We start from the raw sequence: 22,667 nt of genomic DNA on the forward strand, positions 1-22,667 counted from the left end.
GAACGTAGTCGCGCGCGCGAATTATGCGAAGTAGCGCAGTGGAAAAGGGGACTTTCCGTGCCATTACTCAAAGATGGCATCGGAGTCCGGTGGTCTAATCTCAGCACATGAGACCTTAATGGGATTTTAAGGCGTTGAGGCCACCTGCGCGCTCCCCCACGGACAGCCTCGTTTGTCTTTCCTCTCTACCAGTTTGGACATTCTTATTGCATTCAAGGCCGAGTAGGACATACCTATTTGACCCTACGATAGAGGATCTCACTTCTGACGTCCGAATTTGGTAACGTGCATCGTTTGCGGCATCGAATGCACGCGCACTCTTCATAGTCGGTGATCGTACTGAAATACTTGCGATTTCTGAATATAGTATGGAAAGGTTAACTCGATAGATCGCTATTGAATACAATTTTTGAGAAAAGGGAATTTACATTATTCACAATGTGATTAAATTATCCGAGTCGTAAAAGCATTAAATACTATTAAAAATATTAAATACTGTTATTAATATCATGAATATCAAATATGAACAACTTTAACGTAGCGCAGTCTGACAGACAAATACACAATAAAACGTGACAATGTTTAAGTAGCTATACGTGAGATTATTGATATTTAAGATCTAATATATGGATATAAAAGTGAAATAAAATTTTCGTTATTAATTCAACGCGATTTTAATATTTAATATTGTAATTATTTAAACAGTGATTTAAACAGCGTAATAAAGGTTGTATTATATGTGAATTTCAGGGTTGGTGTCGGTAGAGCTCACTTCGAGAAGCAACCACCAAGCAATTTGAGAAAAAGTAACTTCTTCCATTTTGTGATCGCTCTTTACGATCGACACGGCCAACCGATCGAGATAGAGAGGACTTCTTTCATGGGTTTCGTCGAAAAGGATCAGGTAATTATTTTCATAAAGACATATTACTTGTGTTAAATTAATATTTTGCTAAAGAGATATTTTTATTCCAAGATTATTCAATAATTCTGATATGGGTGATCGTAATTGCAAACAAAAATATATACATTGCCTGTCACAAGTAGACATCTATTAGGACATTTTCTTATATCTAATACAAATTGAATAGTTCCCTATACTACTTTTATTTGTTGTATTTCATCTTGCTATCCGATAATCATCAATAGTGGAAATAAATTACAAAATAATATTCAGTTCATAGACATTGCAGTAAGATTCAATATAGAAATTATGATAACTAAGATAAGTTTAAAATGGCAAAGTAGCATAACATTTATGTCTTGTTAGTTTCGAAAGTCGATGAAAAATCGCAGATCATTCATCAGTATCGGGTTCGAAAAGTAAGTGATGGCGTCGAGTGACAACTTCGGAATTTCAATGCACATCGTAGTCCTTGTTTTCCCGTGAGGTTAAGTGGAAAAAGGCGAGGTGGACCTTTATGACATTAGGGAATATCGTGCGAGCGCACGCTTATCTCGATAATTGCCGTTTCCATCGGGGACGACGTCAAATATTAAACGGCTCCGCCTATACGTATACATATCGATAGTCGGCAGGATACACCTCCAGCTTTTCCAGCAATTAGTCGGACAGGCGAAAATCCATTGGCCGCGTGAGAAATGGACGGACGCGATCGTAAGAGCATCGATGTTGTCACGCGAACCGAGCAACCTACGAATAATAACCGGGCTTTCCATTTTCTTTCGTTCATCCCGTCTCCCTTTTCTATCACAGATCATATCTCTTTGAGCATTTGTTACTAAATCATTCTATCGTTCCAAATATTTCGCCGAGTGAATAACTTTTATTCGATTATGTCAGTGTCTTACAATTGAATTAGGTTTAACACGATCATGTCTCTGTTTAATTGTATCTTTCAATAATTATTCTGTCGTTAGAATAAAATGTAACTATGAACTGCTCAAAAGGATATGGACATTTGTTTATGCTTGACATAGCATAATTTCGTTACCTTAATGTGCAAGAAATGGATTGGTTTAGGTTTCTAAAAGTCTGACTAAAGATCTCTATCATGAGACAGTTTTGTCATTTAAGAGTTATTTGCAAACTATAAATAATATAGGAAAATTCTTCCAAATTAGTAAAGAAACTGTCGTAATTAACTTTAGCGATAATATTTAGAATTGATTAACGCTTGGACAAATCATATATTTAATTTTGATGTACCATTGATGAAGTTTTAAATAATTTATGATAAACTTCTGTGTAACAATACAACGTTAATAAAACGTTAATTATTAGGTTTAAAGTGTCAGTGTTCGAGTGATTTCTAGCTTCCGTGCCAACAATCTAATTTATTTTCATTGCATTCGAAGAAATGGCAAGAATGCCTGCAAATGAAGTCATTATACGTGCTCCATTCCCTCAATCTGTACGGTTTTTTTTATGTAAGAGCGTATTAATTAGGAGCAATCAATTACAAATGCAGATTTCTGCGAGTACGCAGTTGTCCTAGGTTGTGATTGATCTATGACAATCGCTTGCTAATATTTTACTACCGCGTTTCATTCATTTTTACAACGATTTCCCTGGATTTGCAATGTTCTTTCTCTTTCTTTTATTTCTTTCTTATCTTCCTGAAACTTAGGAAGTTTCCTAAGAGTAGCAAAATAAGATTCGGTCAAAAATAATTCAAAGGGTGGAATAGGGTTATTCTTCGTTCTATGTTAGACGATCCCAGAGATAATTAACATCTATTGGTAATTAATCTATTTTCTTGAAATCTTTACAATCATTCACCATCTTTCTGCTTTAAGCTTTCTATTTTACCTTTGTAACGCTTTTACGTTTCAACAATTTCAACTTTTAAATAATTATTTTAAACTCAGCTTTCAAGAAACCACATTATTAACGAGATAGACCTAATAGATTAATATTGTATGTGAGAAAAATTGAATCGAGCGTTCTTTTTAATATGCCTGCGAGTGGATCTCTTTTTCCAATCGCCAACTTCCGGTTGCCCGTTTTTCCTCATAATGAAAGCCTGTCATTCGAGTGATCTTTCAATTAACGTAAAGAGTCGCTTATGATCCCGGTTATGATTTCACGGAGAAGACTAGTCTCTGTCAGTTATCGAGTACTGGTTAGAATCATCGGGAGAAATGACATTCGACTCGTGTTCGAAGAGTTGTCACGACTTCGTGCGAACGGTTTGGAGCGGGACGCGATTGTCAGCACAGTCATCGTTAGAGCTCCACTTTCTATTGGTCAATTAGTATAGCTGTTTAAGGAAAAGCTGACTGCCACACACTCATTCTTGCGCAAAAGAAATCTCTACACTGGCAAATACTGTTCGGACAGACGATCACGCGAATGGTCGGATATCCCTTCCTGCCACTCTACCATGCGAAGAACCATTACAAGCTTCGAGTTTGTACATCGTCAATCGATTACCTGTATATATCATAGAACACTCGAAATGTCAGATACCTACATGACAGAAATCCAGATTCCCGATATAAGGATAAATTATGCGACACGCGTGTAAATTATTAAGGTATAGAATTTAGAACCGAGAAATTGAAATAGTATACAGAGGCGTTGAATAAATAAAAAGCAATTTTCTTAACGGAATAAGTTGTAAGTTTCACGTGGTGCGCGATGAAAAAAGTTATAGGTGGTAGGATAATTTATTTTACTTGCGGAGGCATTAAACGTTAATAATTCACAACGTTCACAGATTCACGTTCTAATATTGTATAAAATATTTAAAAACATTGAAGTCCTTTGAAAGTAGATAATTGGATTAAACTCGAATTCAGACTCTCGCTCAAATTGAACCCGCTAACTATACTCAACATTTATTCGTAAATAGTGGAAAGAAACATGTACAGCGGCTCACGAAAGCATTCGAACATTCGCTGTTGAAGTTTTTATTATTAAAATAATTAGAGTATGCGTGTTAGACTTAAGATCTGAGGACAATGTTATAACTGCTATAAGATACAGGTATCAAGATTGTATATTTAAAATTTCAAATGGAACCGATAACATTTGTAGAAGTTATCAAACATTCATTGTAATTATGTATAAAAATAAGAAAGTAATCGAACGGTATTAATTACACCTATCTTATTTTATGTTAATGTTTGGTTGGGCCTCCTTTGGCTTCAATTACTGGTTGGAGAAGCTTCTCAGTTATGGTAGGTTCGAGAGAATTCCATACTTCTGAAATCTTTTAAGTATTGTAATTTTTCCATCTTTTATTGATTTCTTCCCGCAAATGTCCGATGGGATTAAAATTCGGACTTTGTAGAAGCGTATGTGACACACGCGGTGTGGTATACAATAATTATTCTTTCACGATTCTGGATGTATGCTTGAAGTCATTGTCGTGTGCGAAATAAAAATTGTTTTGTAACTTCTACTAATTACACTAAATACAATGCAACGAATATTTCGTAACTTCTACTAATATTATCTGATTCGTTCCAACTTTTAGGCATATAATTTTGATACTTGTATCTCATAGCAGGTATGATATTATTACCAGATCTTAAGATTAACACGTATATTTCGATTGTTTAAAGGTTTAATAACAAGCGTTCGAATACTTTTGTGAGCCACTGTAAACAGGTAATTAAAGCAACTCATTTGTGAGCCAGCGAACAAGTGTACTTTCTATTCCTTTACTTCGATTTGCATTGGTTATCTTGATATCTCCATTCCTCCCTATCCTCCGTAAGAGCACGTCTATATGTATAATTCACATGAACAGGACAGTTGCATTGCATAGCCTCCCTATTAATTAGGGTCGTGCACCGCAAGCATAGATCAGCGCCGGTGTCGAGTAGCCGTTTGTGCCTAAGTGTACTTATGCCTGTTCTCACCCTCGATCCTTCCAGTCTGGAACTTTCACCTCGAGAGATACGGAACTATTTACATATTTTTACACAAAGCCCAATTATTTAAGTGGCGTCGCTCGGCTATCGGGTCGATTGACCCGTCTATCGTTTCTATCGTGAGTAATACGCGACATAAAAGCCTGTAAATAGAGCGTGTCAGCGCGATGGCAGGCGTACAGTTCCCGGAAACTGGTGCCCTACGTAAATACAGGGTCTCCGCATTCGTTCTCCGTTCTATCCGCTTTTTATTCGTGTTTAATTAAAAAGTAGTCGTGGATCGAACGACCCGCGTATATACCTGATTAACGTCCATCGTGCGCTTGCGAATTTAAAGATTAATGGCCGCGACGAACGCCAGTGACAGGAAAGAGCTTAATGCGTACACACGGCTCGAGGAAAAAGGGAAGAATGATGTCGATCTATCGACGAACTAACGACGATTATCCAGTGTACCGTAATCAAGCTTCGATAGAAAAATCAACCGTATACTCGGCCTGTTTTAACGAAACCATGAGTACGCGATTTAACTTCATTTGCGTAATTACCCTGCACGAGTATCCATGTATTAAGTTGATAGAAAGGTATAGTTGGTTTCTCAGCATGCTAAATAAACAATTTCAAATAGTTTACACGTCACCGTTTATGACAGATTTAAATTATCATTTTTTACCAATTATCATTAAATAGAGAAATTTAGATAATGTGAAAAACTCTGAAAGAGTCCTATGTCTGTCTTGATGAATATTAGTATTATTTCCACTCTAAATTCAGAGTACGATACAATCGAGAATTGAAATGCAGCATTACGCTATATAATTCAAAATTTGAAAGATTATTTTACTTCAACTTCTTCGATAAGTGACAAGTGACAAATTTTACACTTCAATCGTCGGTGTTAATTGCAATCAAGCAATAGTTTTTTATGTTACACTTATTCTTTTCAATACAAGCGTGTTTAACGTATCTATGTAATTCGAATATATTCCGTTGGAATGAAAGAAAGAAATATCGTCCCCCGTACTTGAATTATCATTATCGAGTAGAATTATCGTATTGAACGTACAGCCAAAGACCCGATCTAGGTAATTATGTTAATTTTCCATAATATCGATTGGACTCATCGTTGTTCTCGGGTTGAAAGATTGTATGCACGACTAAATGTCGTGGCCACGATACACGGGGGTTGGAGTCCTGGGTGTTTCAGGGGTAGATAGTTGAAAATGCATTACCGCGGCTGCGGCATATGGCACGATGCACGCATGACTCGTCAACAGGGCAGGATGATAATTATGCATCGCACGCCATACGTAATGGCACGGCTCTTACCGGCACATCAAGAAATTAATAATTAGCGTGAGGTGGAGCAGGCCGAGCGCGAGAGTTACGTCACGGTGCACTTAATTAAAATAGAACGGGGTGTGAAGAACGCGCGGGACTGAATCTCCGTTCCTTCGCGTACTGCATTCGATTCAAACGGTTTAAACACGCACGAAATTTAGCGAGATTAACGAGATTTAACATTGAAATTCGCTTGTGTCGCCTTAATGAATTAATGGTTAGCCGCAGACCTTAAGATTAATAAGGCGACGATACGTTTCAATTTGAGGAAGATAAATATTGATGAAATCTTCTTTTTAATGTAACCATTAAATGTCACGTCATGCCAATTAAATTTTTTGTCAAACTTCAATTAATTTATTCAAAACAGAGGTTTTTTAATGACATATAACAGTATCATGTTATGTGTGTGTTTCTAGGAATCTGAAGGCCAGAAGACAAACAATGGCATTCAGTATAGCCTGCATCTGCTGTATTCTAACGGTGAGTAAACCGAACCATATTAATTATGACTCATCACACCAATTTATGAATACGAAATTGCGGTGTATACTATGTATTTCTAAAATGTGCATACATCAAAGTCTCACAACTACGAAATCAACCAAGTAGATTTAAATTTCATTGCTGGAGAAATGTGAGATTTAAAGAATTGGGTCAACCGTAATGTGTATGTATAGCTAGTACTTAATAAAGATTATACGAGAGAGTAATAAAATGCGCAGTTTATGAACAGAGAAAAAACGATCAGGATTTTATTTAGAAAGAAACAGGTAATAGGTATAAATCTTTGGATTAAAAGCATTTATATTAAAGTGGTAGAAAATTTATTTAAAGCCTACGAATTAGAACAATTAGTTTATTATTATTTATTATTAGTTAAATATCCATCGTTGTTCAATCGTTCTTCATAATAATTTACAATTAATCTTCCACTTACTACATTCGAAAAGCATTTTAAACTTAGTTAAACAGAGAAGACGAGTTAACTCGTTACTTATTGTTAGATTATTTATCTCTCGAACATAATGATTTCCTCATTAAAAAATTTTTAATGAATTTTAATTCTCTTATTGTATTGTGTATTTAAAGTCCTCCATAACGAGGCCTTAAACAAACAAATTTTATTCTACATTTTCGACTTATTTTTATGTATGGAATAACCTCCTGTCGATTATGTACATATTCTATCCAGTCAAAAATTAGTCAAATACTACCTACATACTTGAGAACTTTTCAAACTAAATCTTCTTGTGTGCAAGGCCTCCAACATAACTGTGTTATTCTCGATTCTCGTCATATTTTGAACCATATGATCTTTCTGACATCAACCGTACCGCGAATTTAGGACCACGATGTGTAAAAAGAAGTCAGTCAGTGAACGCGTAACATGTATTCGAAGAGTGATCCACGCAGTAGCCCGATTCGATCCGAAGCGACGATGACAGGCCATCGACATTCCGCCAGACACCCAGTGTCTCGGCTAAAAAGCTCACGAACTTTCGAGGCCCGAGTGCAACAAAGACATATTTTATGTCACTGGCCCAGGTTTGGCAAAAAGGGTTCAGTTTCCGTCGTGAAGAAGCGTTCAAACGTATGTGCGTGAACGAAAGAAGGAAAAGAGGAACACGGAGAGAAAAGGGAGAAGAAGAAGTCGATGATTTAGAGGTGGCCCAACTAACAGAGAGACCCTTTAAAAACGTGCTCGTATTATGAACATATTAAAAAGCCGCAAGGCGCTATCTGCTGGCTTTCATTCCAGAGTTTTTTCATCCTGTGTACATCAAGAACAACGTCAACCTCCGCCGGTGCTTTCTTTATCTTCATTTCTTGTCGATTCTCATGGCTCTTTCTCTCGCGAGCATCTTCCCCTCGTTTCTTTTCCATTCCCTTTCCTGCCCCTTTCCCGGCCGTCCCCCTTTCTCTTTTCCGCGGCTCATACCATCAGCCTTCTTGCCTCCGCTGTTGCGAGCCGATCAATCAATGCGAGATTTTTGCGTTGGCAGAACTGACTGAGGGGCCGCCCTGCCATCTATGGACACTAAAACGTGTTGCCAACATTGCAAACAAGAAATAACTAACTATCGCAACCTATAGAATACCTATAGCCACCTTCGGGATCGTGGATCCCAAGCTCTCCTACTTTTATCCTATTCTCTGGAACTTTCGTTCGACGATACTCGTAGTTCAGCCTATAATCGGCAAAGTCTTTGCCGGTACTTGCTATCGTATGATTTCCCTTTAAAGTTTCTTGAACATCCTGGAAAACACAATTCTTCGTTATATCGTAAGACCGATTTGTATATCGGAATGTGATTTGAGACGAAACATCTATTCGCTGTCTTAAAAGGCAGTCAGAATGGTTGCTTAATACTAGTTGCATTACTAGCTGTTGTACATGGAATACGATATTGTAGAACGATTTTATACCTTTGAGTTTGAACTCTTGGAATTTCAGAATCGTATAATGATAGATGTTAACAGTTTAATCATTTTATTCATACCAGCGAAGAATACGTTTGAATTGCAATGATCGATACATTCACAACTGTATAAATCACAATTTTGGTTCGTTTCTACGTAACTAATATGCATATAATATATTTGAACAATAAATCTCTACTGTAATATTATCAAATAGCTTTTTGGTAATTTTTTTAAATGAGATACAATACTACGATAAAAAGTGCACTTTCATATATAAATAATACAGCAAAATTTCAACAACCGATTCAAATGCTAATTACGATAAGATATACACGTTGCACAATGAGAAAGATCAGGGCAATGACGATTTCCAATAAGCAAGCGATGCAATCAAACGTTACGATATAACGGAGCCTATACGTCTTCTATCGAAGTACCGGTTATGTCCTTTAGAGTGAATCGGCGGATCGTCGCGGCTCTGATTTATGCCTCGTTCCCGAGATCGGTCTTCTGTCCGGACTCTCGAGACGCACTCTATAAAAGTTTCATGCACGAAATACTTTACGGTGCAGCTTTTATATCACGAAGACAAATTGGCGCTAGCTCACGGCCACAGCAACGTCTCATCCTCTCCGCTCTAACCGTTTGTCATACAATCGAATCTGCACATTGTCGCAACGCCGATCAGTCGGTCAAGCAATAAATCTATAATTAAATAATAAATGAGGAACACAGGGGCTACCGTTCAAGTGACGACAGCGCTTCTCCATATCAGGTTCTACTTCTTTTTGTGATCGTTCCCTTCCTTCGAACTCTCTTCCATTTCATTCGGTTTCTTTCATTCTCGTTCTCCGTCTCCCTTCTGCTCGACGTTCCCGATGTCCTTGCGCCTCTAAGATGGAGCAAGGTGCTCACGATCAGGACGAGGCGCGGCAGGTTAGACGAAGAAGAACGTATAAAAGCAGATGTCATTCAGAGAAAGAGAGACGTACAAATAGAGCGAACGAGGTAGTTGGACCGCGGAATATAACGGCTCGTAATAAGAGCGCCGCTGATTAAGGATGCCGATCGAAGGAATAAAATGGGTGGTGTCCGCTTCTTCAATGGCTTCTTGTACACATTGAAGTTGGTTGCCTAGTTATGCTAATACGAACGGATCTATCTGCCTCCTCTCAGCAGGACTTAGCACGCGATACCGCTTCTTACGTACCTTCTTCTCGATCTTTTGCCTTTATTGTCGTCGTCCGAGGCATGATCACGAGTCGCCGCAATGTCTGTGATAAATGTATACGTACGTTCACGTGGCATGTCGCAGCGTCGCGCTGGTAATCGTGCATCCTTAAGATGCATCGACGTACTTGCATAAATGAATTCGCTCGTTCGTCGACTGATTTTATACCATCTTGTTTACATACCGAGCATCGAGAATGGAGACAATCTTCGTTATCCGATGAACCGGACGCATTTTGTACGATGCCGCGTTCCTTGCTGTCCGAGGAATCGAGACGACGCAGAAGTTTGGAGTAGGTACTTAACGACAGGTTCCAGAAAAAAAAAAAAAAAAAAACTGAAGTATACATGTAAGCAAATTTGTTCGAAAGAAACTCCTCTGTATTCTTTGAAATGATAAACTTAATATGATCGGTTAAAATATGATCGGTTATATTGATTTATAATTTACTACGTATTATTAAATATTATGCTTAATAGATGCTAGGTAACGTTAATTAATTTCATTTAAACGTTTCATGCATTGTGTACAAATACGTGTATGTCAAGTGATAATAATCATTTCAATCATTTATTAAAATATAGTATCAAATGAAGCATATAAATAAATAAGGAACACGTTTCTAGACTTATATCCACGATAATTGCACGTAGTTTGCTATAATGAATTAAATAAAACAAGACAACCTAAGCCAAATAACAAGTACTTAATAGTGCACTGCGTAAGAACAAAATTTAAAAAAAGTAGCTCGAATGATCCGAGACCCACTGTTCTTAATAATTTGACAAGAAACTAACGATAATGATAATAACAGAAACACGATTGTACGATGTCCGACTGTTAAATCGCGAGCGATTGTGCGGCCTGAAAAACAAGACACCACGAGAGCAGCTCATAACTGCAATAAATCGTAGAAACCGCTAGCATTCCGCTCTAATGACAGAAATCGTTTCATCCCTGCAAAACACGGCTAACAATTGATCGTCTTTGCTCGAGCGTTTTCCAATCAGCTCGCATAATCGACGTTCCATTGTGCGCTGGAAATCCTGACATCGCTACTCTCTCGCACCAGATAGAAACCAGCAAACAGGCGGAGCGTGCAAGTAACTTCCGGTAAAGCTGCGACGGTTTCTCGAGGTAATTTGTGAGCTAGTTTCGGCCGGAGTATCGTAATCCATGGTAACGTTATGCGGCGTGAGTCTGGCTCCCGTAGTAGCCGCCGGGTCTGGGAGTCTTATGTCGGGATTACTTGGCTTACCGGACACGCGAGGCCGGAAGCCACGAGGGTGTCTGTCCAAAATACACCCCGGGATTACCTGCCGTTCCCTCTGGAAGGTAGAAACTGTTTCGAAAACTTGCTACCCGCGGAATGTGTATACAAGCATCGGAGCTAGTTCGACTACCGATAACGGATAGCAATAACGCGGTATAATACACACGAAAGCTTGATCACGCGACAAAATTGCTTGTTCGAGATAATAAACTGCGTGCACCCGGCCTACCAACTAGGTAATAACAAATTAAGCTATCGTTAATGGCTGTAATTTTGTATGATTAAAATGTCATTCGCGTAAATTTTAATGATCGCACGCTGCTTCTCATTATCTCGCCAAATAAATTTCCTGTTAAGTTAACGAATGTCCTTATATAGGTTATAGTTTTTGACATTTTTCAGGAAGTTACATAAAGAATCTGAAAGATTAATTGTTGACCGATTGGAATCATCGTTTCACATTTTACATAAGATACATATGTATCTGTCTTCTTAACGTTTCCGAATGAAAATGTTTATTGTATATCAATTTCAATGTCGGAAAATTAGAAAAAGTATCTAAACGTGTATGATTCGAGAATATTTTCGTTATGAGAAGAGTTCGTAGCGTGTTTCGGAAAACTTAATCATCGAGTCATACTTGAAATACCAAAAATTCCGACCAAGACTTGACTATAATATAACAACTAAACAGATACTGTTCAGTATAACAAACAATATTATGAAAAATACAATTTTGCACTTTAATAGTAGCATAACATATTTCATATACGCACAAGCGCTATCAGCAATTTAATAAATTATTGTTCTAACGAAATGCTCGTTTTGTTACATTTTGTTACCCGCGAATATTTGACGATTAAACACGTCCGCATCGCGGAAGTTCAGCAAGTTTTGGCCGTGTGTTCCGCAATGTTTACCTGGCAGCCACTAAGTTCCGCGAAGCAGCGGGAACGACGATCCTGACGAAACTCTAAGGTCGCAAAAATAATTAACGCACTACACGTACAAGAATTTGCCTTGCCGCAATGGCTCGTTGCATAGCGATCCGCTCGTGGTGAGGTCGGTACTCGTTGGTACAAAGTACGGGCTGGGTCCATGCAAAAACAACGGAGATTGTGCATACGTCCCCGGGGATGCGATCAGGCCGCTTACCTCGCCGTCCACCTTAAATGCTCCTTAATATGTAAGTTTTTCTGGGACAGTCCCTTTCAGCGGCGCCGAACTTGTCAGAATTTGGACTCGTTTCCGTATTCGTCGTATTCCATGCACATCCGTCGCAAATGCCTGCGCGCAACGCTCTTAACTTAATGGACCTTCTTACCGAATCCATGAAAAACTCGCGGGGTAAATTGAATAAAGAGCAGCGTTGTCTTTATATTAAGCTTAAAAAAACTATTCGAAACTGTCTTCGGTTCCAAAAAGGGCATAACTATTTATCTTTTCAACTTGTAAGACCATTTACTACCCTCTGTCTTCTATATACATACACCTATTGCAATATGCATTGACATCGTCAACCAAACCAGCGTGCCATTGGTATTCAAGCGGATATTTGAGGGAAAACAAATTCGATTATTTTTTCATTATTTTCGAATATCGTCTATCGTTCGTTCCGTGTAAGTGTGTGTGTGTGTGTTTGTGGATCGTGTGCAGTATGCGTAGTATAAATTTTTGTACGTGTTTGGAAGTTTTTGGTTAATATGAGATCTTCTGGCTCTTGTTACAGGTGTCAGGCAGGTGCAGGACATCTACGTGAGGCTCATCGACTCTGCAACGAAACAGGTGAGAATGGATATGTTTTTTCGTCTGGATTTCACACATTTCATTTTTTACATACAGTAAGTAATATAAGCAAGAAATATAAGTTTTATGTAAGATATTTCCAAAGTTTTTAGGATGAAGGAATGTTTATTTATGAGAAAGTATCAAATTTCATTAAAAGTCTAAACCGAGTCATTAAAGTTATCTAAGTATCATTGAAACGAAAAACATTCGAAAGTATTAGGTTACTGCTTCGACGACGAAAACGAAACCAACCAACCCAATTATATATCAAGCTTGTATAGCAAATATATCGTTATCTTCAAGTATCTGTATTTGCAACATGAAATTACACCATCGAGACAACTCTTCGCAAAGAAACCGAATATTAAAATCAGATTTCGTTCATAAAATAATGTTGCACGTTGTTATTCACGTTATAGTCATTTATGACAAACTGCTTAAACCACTATCGGATTCCACAATTTTACTCTAATACCATTGCAATTGACGGCAGTGTTTCGGCAGGATCAATTCGTAAGTTGTCGCGAGTCTTTCCTCTCTGTTGGCGTTTCCGCGCGATGGAACTCCTCCGAAATAGTCGCAGTGACGCGTTCCCGCCGCTGAGAGTATTATCATCTGAGCTACAAGCACTTAATTTTCCGGGGGGTTGATTCCTACCCCTCCAGGAAAGCAGCGACCGCCGCACGTCTGCCCCATCCTGTTATCTGCGCCACGTGGCGAACCCTGCGCATAGTCCGCGAACCACGTGTTGTGACCCTGTACACAGGGCCGTAGATCCTTGCGCAGTGATAGGGCGCAAAGAAGGATCATAACCTTCGAACAAACGCAAATACGAGGCCTGATCACCGAGCACGATAAGCCTTTGCGCGTTCGAGGGTGCTCTTTTGGCAACCAATGGCTTCCCGTGAATCGCGTTTCTCGCCTGCGACGTGTGCAACATCTAACAGCTGAATGGTAGATCGAACGAGCAGATAAGGAAGTGTAAACAAATGCTTGGTAAACGTTTCTTGGCGATTTTGATCGACGTATCAACTTTGAGTAATACGAAGCTTACTATGTCACTTACATTGATTCGCGAAAATGTTTGCAACTCGTAGAAATTCCTCGTAATTACATTGTGTGGGATATTTCGTAGAAGATACCTGCAGGGATTGCAGAAATAAGAAGAGAGCCCTTAATATTTGCATTAATTGCAAGAGAAAGGGCATGGTATAAGTTTGATATTCGAAGGTGCAAAAGTTTATCACTAGTACGAATATGAATTTATAGGTCGTTTCAAAATGTGCTTTGAGTTTGATTGATTTAGAGTTGAGTTTCGTTGGTTTATTCAAGTTGCTGGAAATCGAAGACATTTCGAAATTAGAAATCTAAATCGGGAAGAGAAAGAAAGAGAGAGAGAAAGTAGACTACATAGTGTAGTACAAAGCTGTTTGTCTATTGCTGGAAAGGTATATCTACTTTCTTGAATTATTTTGTTTCGTGTTCGCGACCCTAGCTTCTAAGTATCTATAGGTACTTGCACCATTTTAGCAGATTAAATCATCTTGGGGTTGGTCGGTTACGAAGGTAAGAAGAGCAGTAGGGAGAAGAAAGAGGCGGCCGTGGACGAGGAAGGTTGGGGAAACAGAGCTGATGTTAGTTTTAGCTGATTAAATTACTAAGCCGCGGTGGCCTTGCGTCGGCAGAGACCGTTCTTCAATTCGCGATCCATTCCTTTTATTAATCGGATCCAAGTCGTCGTGAGGTTGAATATCTTTCAGGGACCAGGGACCGATCTATGCGTTAAGCTACGTTTAAAAGAGTACGAAACGGTGTTTGCACAGAGTTTTTGAAAAAAGATGAACTTAATAGAAGATAGAACAGCAATGATTTATTTTCTATTTTCCAAAACGTATCAAATATATCTTTTATATTTCTAACGGTTTTTATAACGACAAAGTATAACATAAAATTAATATAAAGAAATGTTTCATTATGACGATTTAACGATTTATGCAAGAAATTATACGAGGTTCGTAACTCAACTTTCTCGGGAACAATTTTATTAAGGTTGGAGAAGATCACTGTTCATTTTCCTGTGGGAAATAATAGGCATGTATGCATGTGGTAATTGATCGTTAAAATTAATTATTCAGAAATATTTTAAATGATAATATTCGAGTATAATATAATCTCTATACTGAAACTCAAATTATTTATTATATTATTACAAAATAATGTGTATCTCGATTTAATTTTGAAGCATCTATATTACAACCGTTTGTCGATTATTTATCGAACTTAGGCTTACTAGAAATGTGAAAAATGTGAAAAATGTAAGTAGCCAGATACCTGCAGAGTTGGTAGAAACATTGGTAAAAGAATGAAACGGAATCTTGAACGGAGTAAACGCCTCGATAGTTCTCTGGAGCGATTGTCCACGAGGAAAAGAAAAGCGGAAGTGATAGATGCCGGGATACCCTTTCCGTCTCTATGGAGGAATCGTGCCAGTAAAGGGAGTAGAAAGTTGGATGGGGAGGTAGGATCGAAAACGAGAAAGCTGCAATTTATACATCAAAGCCTCGATTGAACGCGTCTCCTCCATTCTGCCAAAGCGAGAGGAAGACATACAGACACGGGAATCGATATATATATTTACTCTGTCCATGTATGGAGTTTCGCGAAACAACTCGTACGAAGTGTTTAGCAAATCTGGGTTGACGTGTTCTTACTGCGTACCGTGCCCTACAAAATTAACAAACGTCCAGAATTCTCTGGATTAAAGGTTTAAAAAGCAACAATGTTACGTAACATTTAGTTTGCATAAAGAGTACTATGTTAGAAAGCTGGACATCATTACAACACTACGATTATTGGATACCCTTCATTATTTACAATGCGAAACAGATACAGAAATATTTTGTTTCCATGACTCGCGTGAAGTACGTTCTATTTGTTTCCGAATTGATATTATTATACCGCAGAATGAAATATTTGCGAAACTTTAATAAATATTCAAATAATACAATGTTCTAGTCATAAATAGCACTGAAATGTAGAAGGTGACCCAAAAATTCATTCTCTTCTTTCAATATTTTTTGAACAATCATACAATTTTATCGTTAATAGTTCTTTTTCATAAAAGGTCTCTTGGAAATATTTACACCGAAAATATTCGTTTCAACTCTCTGTAAAAAAATCTTGATTTAGGTATTAGGTATGCTGATAATTTTTCTCGCGAAACTTCGTGGATTTGTCAAGTGTTGCTAAAAGGTTTATATCTTTGGACTACATAGACTGTTCCTCTTTTTAACTGTATATTATATTCCTTATCCTTTATCTTACTAAAAAGAGTTCGTTATTAACAAGATTTCCTGCGATGTACCAATTGATAAAATAAATCAACTCAAAGCGTAACTCAAAGAGCCGTCCAAAGTTGAAAACAGTCAGTGAATTCTCTTGTCTATGGGAAGAAAAATTTGCTAGTTGAAGATCGAGTTATGGTTCACAAATTCCAATTCGGAAATGCGGCCGACTAGCTCGAGACCGAATCAAGTGGTCGGTTATAAATCCGCAATAATTGGCTACACCGAGCTGGCTGCTGAGCCCGTGGCGAAGCCCTCCTACCCTTAAGCTGTTCTTCAATTTCTTCGCTCCTGGCCAAGGTACGGGTATCTATATCTACTTTCGCTTGGCGGAGCGGGCAGAGAGTACGGGGGAGGCACTCTCGACGAGAAAGCAGCAGTAGAGGAAAAAAAAATATAGGATGTCGAGAACTGCTGTGCGTTTCTCGTTGAAATTTCCAGAAAAATACGAGCAGCTTCTAACAGAAAGAGAAGAGCAGCGTGCAGCCGCGGCTGAATGGCGCTAACAACGTACGTTTGTAAGCGCTTGAGAACGAACTTCCGGCCGGGAAAAGGGAACGAGAAAGGTGGGAGAACTGGAATGCGCTTTTTCGCAGGATTAAAAATGCTAAATTGTAATTAGTTCCGGGGATAAAAAAGCATTTACAGGACGCGGGTATGGAGGAAGCAGCGAACCGCGTACCATCGTTATTTTAAATGAATGAACAACAGGAAATTGTACCTAACCCTTTTAAGCTCCAACTTCCATCCGCCGCTGGAGATGATCAGTCGGAACTTTCCTTTTCTCTCCTTTTTTTTTTCTTTTTTATGAAATACTACCCGCGGGAATTCAGAAAAGAATCGAGAAAGGATTCTGTGGCACATCACGCTCGTACTCTGCTCTCTGTGTATTCGCTTCTTTAAATCGATTATCGATATCGAGCTAATATCTTCATCGTCGCGTCGTTAACAGCAAAGCTACCGATATATTTAATATATACGTTAGAAAGAGTTGTACGTAGATGATTAGAATTAAAGCAACACGAGGAAAATAAATAAGTATTGCGTGACTATATAAAGACCATAGACGACGACATGTCAAGTCAGATTTGTTGTTTTGCAATTGTAAAATTAATATACGATTGACTGACAAGCTATTGAATTTTACAATTGCTTCTGAAACTTCTTTATTAAAACTGTCCTTTTATTGAATTTAGTTATGCGATTCTTTTAAAAATATTTACATGAAAAATATTGATTTCAAAAGTGTTGACTATTATATTCCAGATATTAGGTATGCTGTTAGTTTTTTCACGGAACTTTGTCTATGACTAAAAGTTTCATATCTTCGAACCGAATAAGCTATTCCTCTTTCTACTTATGTTACATTGATATAAACTCTTATAATCACTAAATAACATCAAAGTCATTAAAACAGTAAAACTGTACTTATCATATTTCTCCTCTGTACTCTTCATACGTAATCATGTTTTTGTCTTACGATGAAACATTAATATTTCCATTTCTTAGTAATTATAAGACGAAAAAATGTCATACCAGTCGGAGTTTTGACTGGTTCGATAGTTCTAATGCTAAAAACATATGTTACTCGTAGTACTCGTAGTACTCGCGATTAAAGATTACAGGACAGCGCATTTTTCTTATTTTTCTTCCGATTATTAAACATTACCAAGTCGAATCGATATCAGCTTCTAAACGTCGGATGGACGTATATAATACTGAAATATGAGTATTTAACTATAGATTAAGGAAATAATAAATTTGAGATAAGTTAATCCTTGGCAGATAAGATGAGAAAGAGAGCAGAGCTGTCCCCTAACGATGAACATTCTTTTCAGGGGTGAAAGTAACATTGTATGCACGTTGTTCGGTGGTGTATACGTCAGGCGACAGGGGTTGCACAACCGATATAGAGGGGGAATCCCAGGGGACTTTTGGAATCGATTCAGGATGGAAATCATTACGGCAGATTTGAATGACTATCTTCGTATTTATCTGCGTCCTCCTCGACTCCTTTTCTTCCTCGTTCTACTGCCATTTTTGAGTACTCGTCGTGAATAACGTTATGGTTTTACTACCAAGTGCAAAAACTGCCGTTCCGATAGATAGCAATCATTCTTCAATATCATTTGCGATGGTTTATATATTTTTATACTTTTATGCCGACAATTAAAAAGATAATATCATGGTCGCTTTATTGGGAAACATATATTTTGGAATATTAGACCTTATTCTCGTATAACTATATTTTTGCATAGTTCTCTTCATCTTGGTGCAATTAAACTTTTCACAGGTGTATAAACATAAATTAGAATAATAGGATAAATGAAAGCAATCTTAAAATACAAATACGTAATACTTACTACAGACATCTAAGTATTTTCATATAATTTAACATACAGCACAATGTACTATATCTCAGTTGTTAAAACGTTAGATTAATTACTCCATTAAAAAGATATAGCAACGAAAAAGAATAATTTACTTTCACTTTAATGAAACAGGCGCGTAGATGAACGTACACTGTCATAAATTTAAAAATCGTTAGTACTGGCGTGTTATCGCTATTAGTCCTTCGTAAGTAATTCCCGTGGGAATTGGATGGCAGTGGGGAGGCCCAAACGTTTCTACTGGGACCAGGAGGGAACGGAAGAAAGGCCTCCGAGGGACTGATGCTGATTGGTCGCACCCCTAGGACGACTCATTTGACAGTATTACTTGCAAACTCTCTCGACTTGAGCCAGCCATCCCTTAAGATATCTGGCGATATATACTGGCTCACGAAAGTATTTCAGCGCTTACAGAAACATTTTTCGAATATATTATTTGTATTATACAAAACATTTTCAAATTTCACGATTATATTAACAAAGTTTGAAACAAACTTGAATATGTATAAAAAAATTGCAAGATATTTATTGCAAGTACATAAGTACTTTGCTAAAGTCATAGGAATGTTTGAACAAGCAGATATTTAGTGGAACTTTGACATTTATTATATATGTATTATTCATGCTGTAAATCTACTAAATTTTGACTAAGTGTACGTTTGCAATAAATATCTAGCGATAAATCTAATACTAAAAAGAATGTAATATTTCCTTTGGAGTTACGCGATTGTAAAGTCAGTAATAGCCAATCAATTGCTTCTAGTCTAATTGGATTTCAATCTAATTTAGAGACGATATTAACTGACATGGAATGACACTATCAAAATTCGATCGACTGACGGAATTAACCAATAAATTTCGTACATAGCGACGCGATTATTGCATATCTATAACGAAGAAATATTATCGTGTGGTAATAAGCGACTAATCTAGAAAAGACAGTCGAGAGAAAGGATCAGTGAGTATCGAATATTTTGATTTCCATATCTTGAAAAATTATTAGATATTCACTCTTGACACTTCGTATTGTACGAATATCATAACGTTGCCACAAATAATATTTGTAAAGTAAAGGATTGTAAAAAGAGTTTTATCGCCTTGTTCTTGCACGAAGTAGTTTTTCGAAGAGCAAAAACTTAACTATCGATCGATTTCGATACGTGCGTGATCGATAATTGATATCGTCGACCTGTACAGCGATAAGAACAAACAAGAACTTAGTAGTTCACGAGAACAAGCAACGCGGTAAAAACTAATTGCTCGAAATTGTCTGTAAGTGGAATAGATACGTAAAATCAACAACACGTATCGTACCTGGCAACGGTTACTGAGCAAATAATATCGCATGTCGTATCAGAAGGTGTACAAGATCTACCCAATGATCATTACGTGTATAAACAATGATTATTACACGTGAATGACATGTGCATGCCCAAGATTGGATAAGCGTTAGGTATCTATTCTTTTTAAATATCGGAATATTTATAATTATGAATTGATAGACGTTTGTTAAAATAATATTCATTTTCATATCACAGTATAGACAAGAATGTGGATAAATAAGCATCCTCGTAAATTCAGATAACTATATTCTGAGAGATCTTATTTCTATTTTTTCCCCCATAATAGAGGTTGCAAAATTTTTTATTTCTCATAGTCAATGTATTTTTAAAAATTCAATCGGGTGAACTCTATTTTTAAAAAATTTATTGTTTCCATCGTCAAAATGCATGATCAGTCTGTAATTCTTCGAAAACTAAACTATATAACGAACTGAAATATTATCTATATCTGTATTTTATAGTGAAAATATTTTACGTTCACGTTCACTCAGATATATTATTACCAATGTAGCATTTATTTCCAATTAGTATAGTAACGGCAATAAACTGCATGACGACGAAATATGTTTAAAAATCGGATATGTTAATTGAGATAAATCAGATTATACATAAAGTTTTAACTGCACATAAGAGAGTTATAATTTTCTGTTTAAATATGAAAATAAAAATTGTAAAAATGGAAAGATATTGTCACGGCTGAGTAATTAACAATTTTCCACTGCATGGAGTAACTAACGAATATCGATTACAAGCTTTCTATTTCAAACTTTTCTATACAGAAGTTTACGTTCCTTACTTGCGTCACTCTTCTAGCAAACCAATTATGTCGATTAGAGGGAATTGTATTTTAACACAATATTAACCGAAGGTTTAGGAAAATAGTTACTCCGTTAAGTAACTAATTACAACTAATAACCCTATGTGTTTTAGAACCGGAGTTAATGCGTACAAGGTAGATACTCGTATTAATTATTCACGACACAAATAAGATCGCATGCTGTTCAACGATTAGGAGTCGAAACGGCCGAAGGGCACGAAACGTTTTATGCGCCTCCTTTCGTTTTCCTCTTCGAAGGAATACTACTTTTCCTCTTTCACTTCTCGATCCACTTTCCTCTTTCTTCCGTGTTTATTTTTGCCCCTCTATTTCCCTGGCTGACGTTTCCACTTCGGCGGGGGATTCTCCTCTGATTTACCTTCCACCGCGTATACAACCATCGCGGTTCGTTTACGTTGCAATTCGGTTATTTTGTTCGTATAAATATTTGATGCCGTTCTGAAAGTCACACCTAACTGCCGAGGCGAAATGTATTTGATATCGTTACGAGGATCCTTCGCTATTCAACCGCTTTCGCAGTCCGAGACCACTGACGCCAACATAACCAATTCCCTAGAACGTTATATTTCAAAGTATTTACATTTTATCGCTTCTTCGCCAACTCCAGCAATTTAGGTCGTTACACGCAATACGAAGCAACTTCTGCATAAATTACGCGTACCGGCGATACGATTAACGTGTCTGACGCGTAGAAATACAAATGTCCGAGAGTTGACTTCCCTTCGAATTTGTAACAAAATGGGAAATTTGCTTTCGCGCGGTTGTGCATTGACAAGATACATAGTAATGCGTCTACATTTCGCGTGGTTTATTCGCGTTACGTTTGCTGTATATTGCGGTATATTGAATCTTATAATCATAGTTCTATATTTTAATTAATGGAATCAAGCGAATATTAGTTAAATGATTAATTTATTCATTGAGAAAATTTCATTTAAATACAAATGAAAAATAACAATTTTCACAGTAACCTCATCATAGTACTTGTTTGTATATTGTGTTTATTTTACTTATCTTACACAGGATACTTCAATACCTTCAAAATATTACTTACTGTTTGAGGGATTTCACCAAGATCAAAAATGTATTACCTAACCATGCTTGATTATTCTGCGGTTAATTCGCGACTCATCCCCAACTGTAAGTGTATGAATACAGGATAACGACTTGTTATCATTAAATAAAAATCAATCAGAAGGTCGTGAAGGAAGCTTAACGGATTTGCTTAAGCCGACCATGGCTTAGCAATTTCTAGGGGAAATAGTCCCTTCTCGACTTGCGTCCCTACTGATAGTTTTCTAACATGTTTTATTTTTTGTATAGGTTTCCATTTATACGTATAATATAGAAATTTAAGTATCAGCCAGAATTCTAATAAATGCTTAACAACCTATATTTTTTTACTATTTTAATATTAAATTAGGCATTAACGAACGATCATTTAAACTTGTACTGTGAAATACACCATTGTAGTTACCGTTCTGAAATAATTTTCATTTTGTTTCAGGCTATCATGTATGAAGGACAAGATAAAAATCCTGAAATGTGTAGGGTTCTTCTTACTCACGAGGTGATGTGCAGGTGAGTTTTTTCTAATAATAGTTATCGACGTTTAACAATCATCTCAAATAAGAGTGTGCATTTAAAGATGAAGGTGACGTTGATCGTATACCTGAAATATGCAAATATTTTAACTTTAATTTGTTTGACACGGCGATGATAGTTTCACAGAGAGTTTCTGTTAAAGATACACCTTTTCATCCTTTAGTGGCAATTCTAACTGTATGCAAACACGTACGGCCGAAGAGCAAAGAATCTACTCTTCATGCATGCAGCCACCCTTGCGG

At 37.2% G+C, this 22,667-nt stretch overlaps 1 protein-coding gene across 5 annotated transcripts in view; it reads left to right on the forward strand.

The window, feature by feature from the left end:
* LOC122570064 (transcription factor collier) overlaps positions 1–22,667 on the forward strand; it is a 95,590-nt gene that overhangs the window by 9,533 nt on the left and 63,390 nt on the right. For all 5 annotated transcript variants that reach the window (XR_006317695.1, XR_006317694.1, XM_043731924.1 and 2 more), the window contains exons 2-5: positions 751–904; positions 6,606–6,669; positions 12,847–12,902; positions 22,328–22,401. Coding sequence is in view for 3 of the 5 variants with exons in the window: in XM_043731924.1 (XP_043587859.1) it covers positions 751–904; positions 6,606–6,669; positions 12,847–12,902; positions 22,328–22,401 (348 nt within the window). In the remaining 2 variants the exon portion in view is untranslated. The remainder of the gene's footprint in view (positions 1–750; positions 905–6,605; positions 6,670–12,846; positions 12,903–22,327; positions 22,402–22,667) is intronic.

This window comes from Bombus pyrosoma, linkage group LG1, assembly GCF_014825855.1.
Source record: "Bombus pyrosoma isolate SC7728 linkage group LG1, ASM1482585v1, whole genome shotgun sequence".
In the NCBI taxonomy this organism is placed as follows: domain Eukaryota; kingdom Metazoa; phylum Arthropoda; class Insecta; order Hymenoptera; family Apidae; genus Bombus; species Bombus pyrosoma.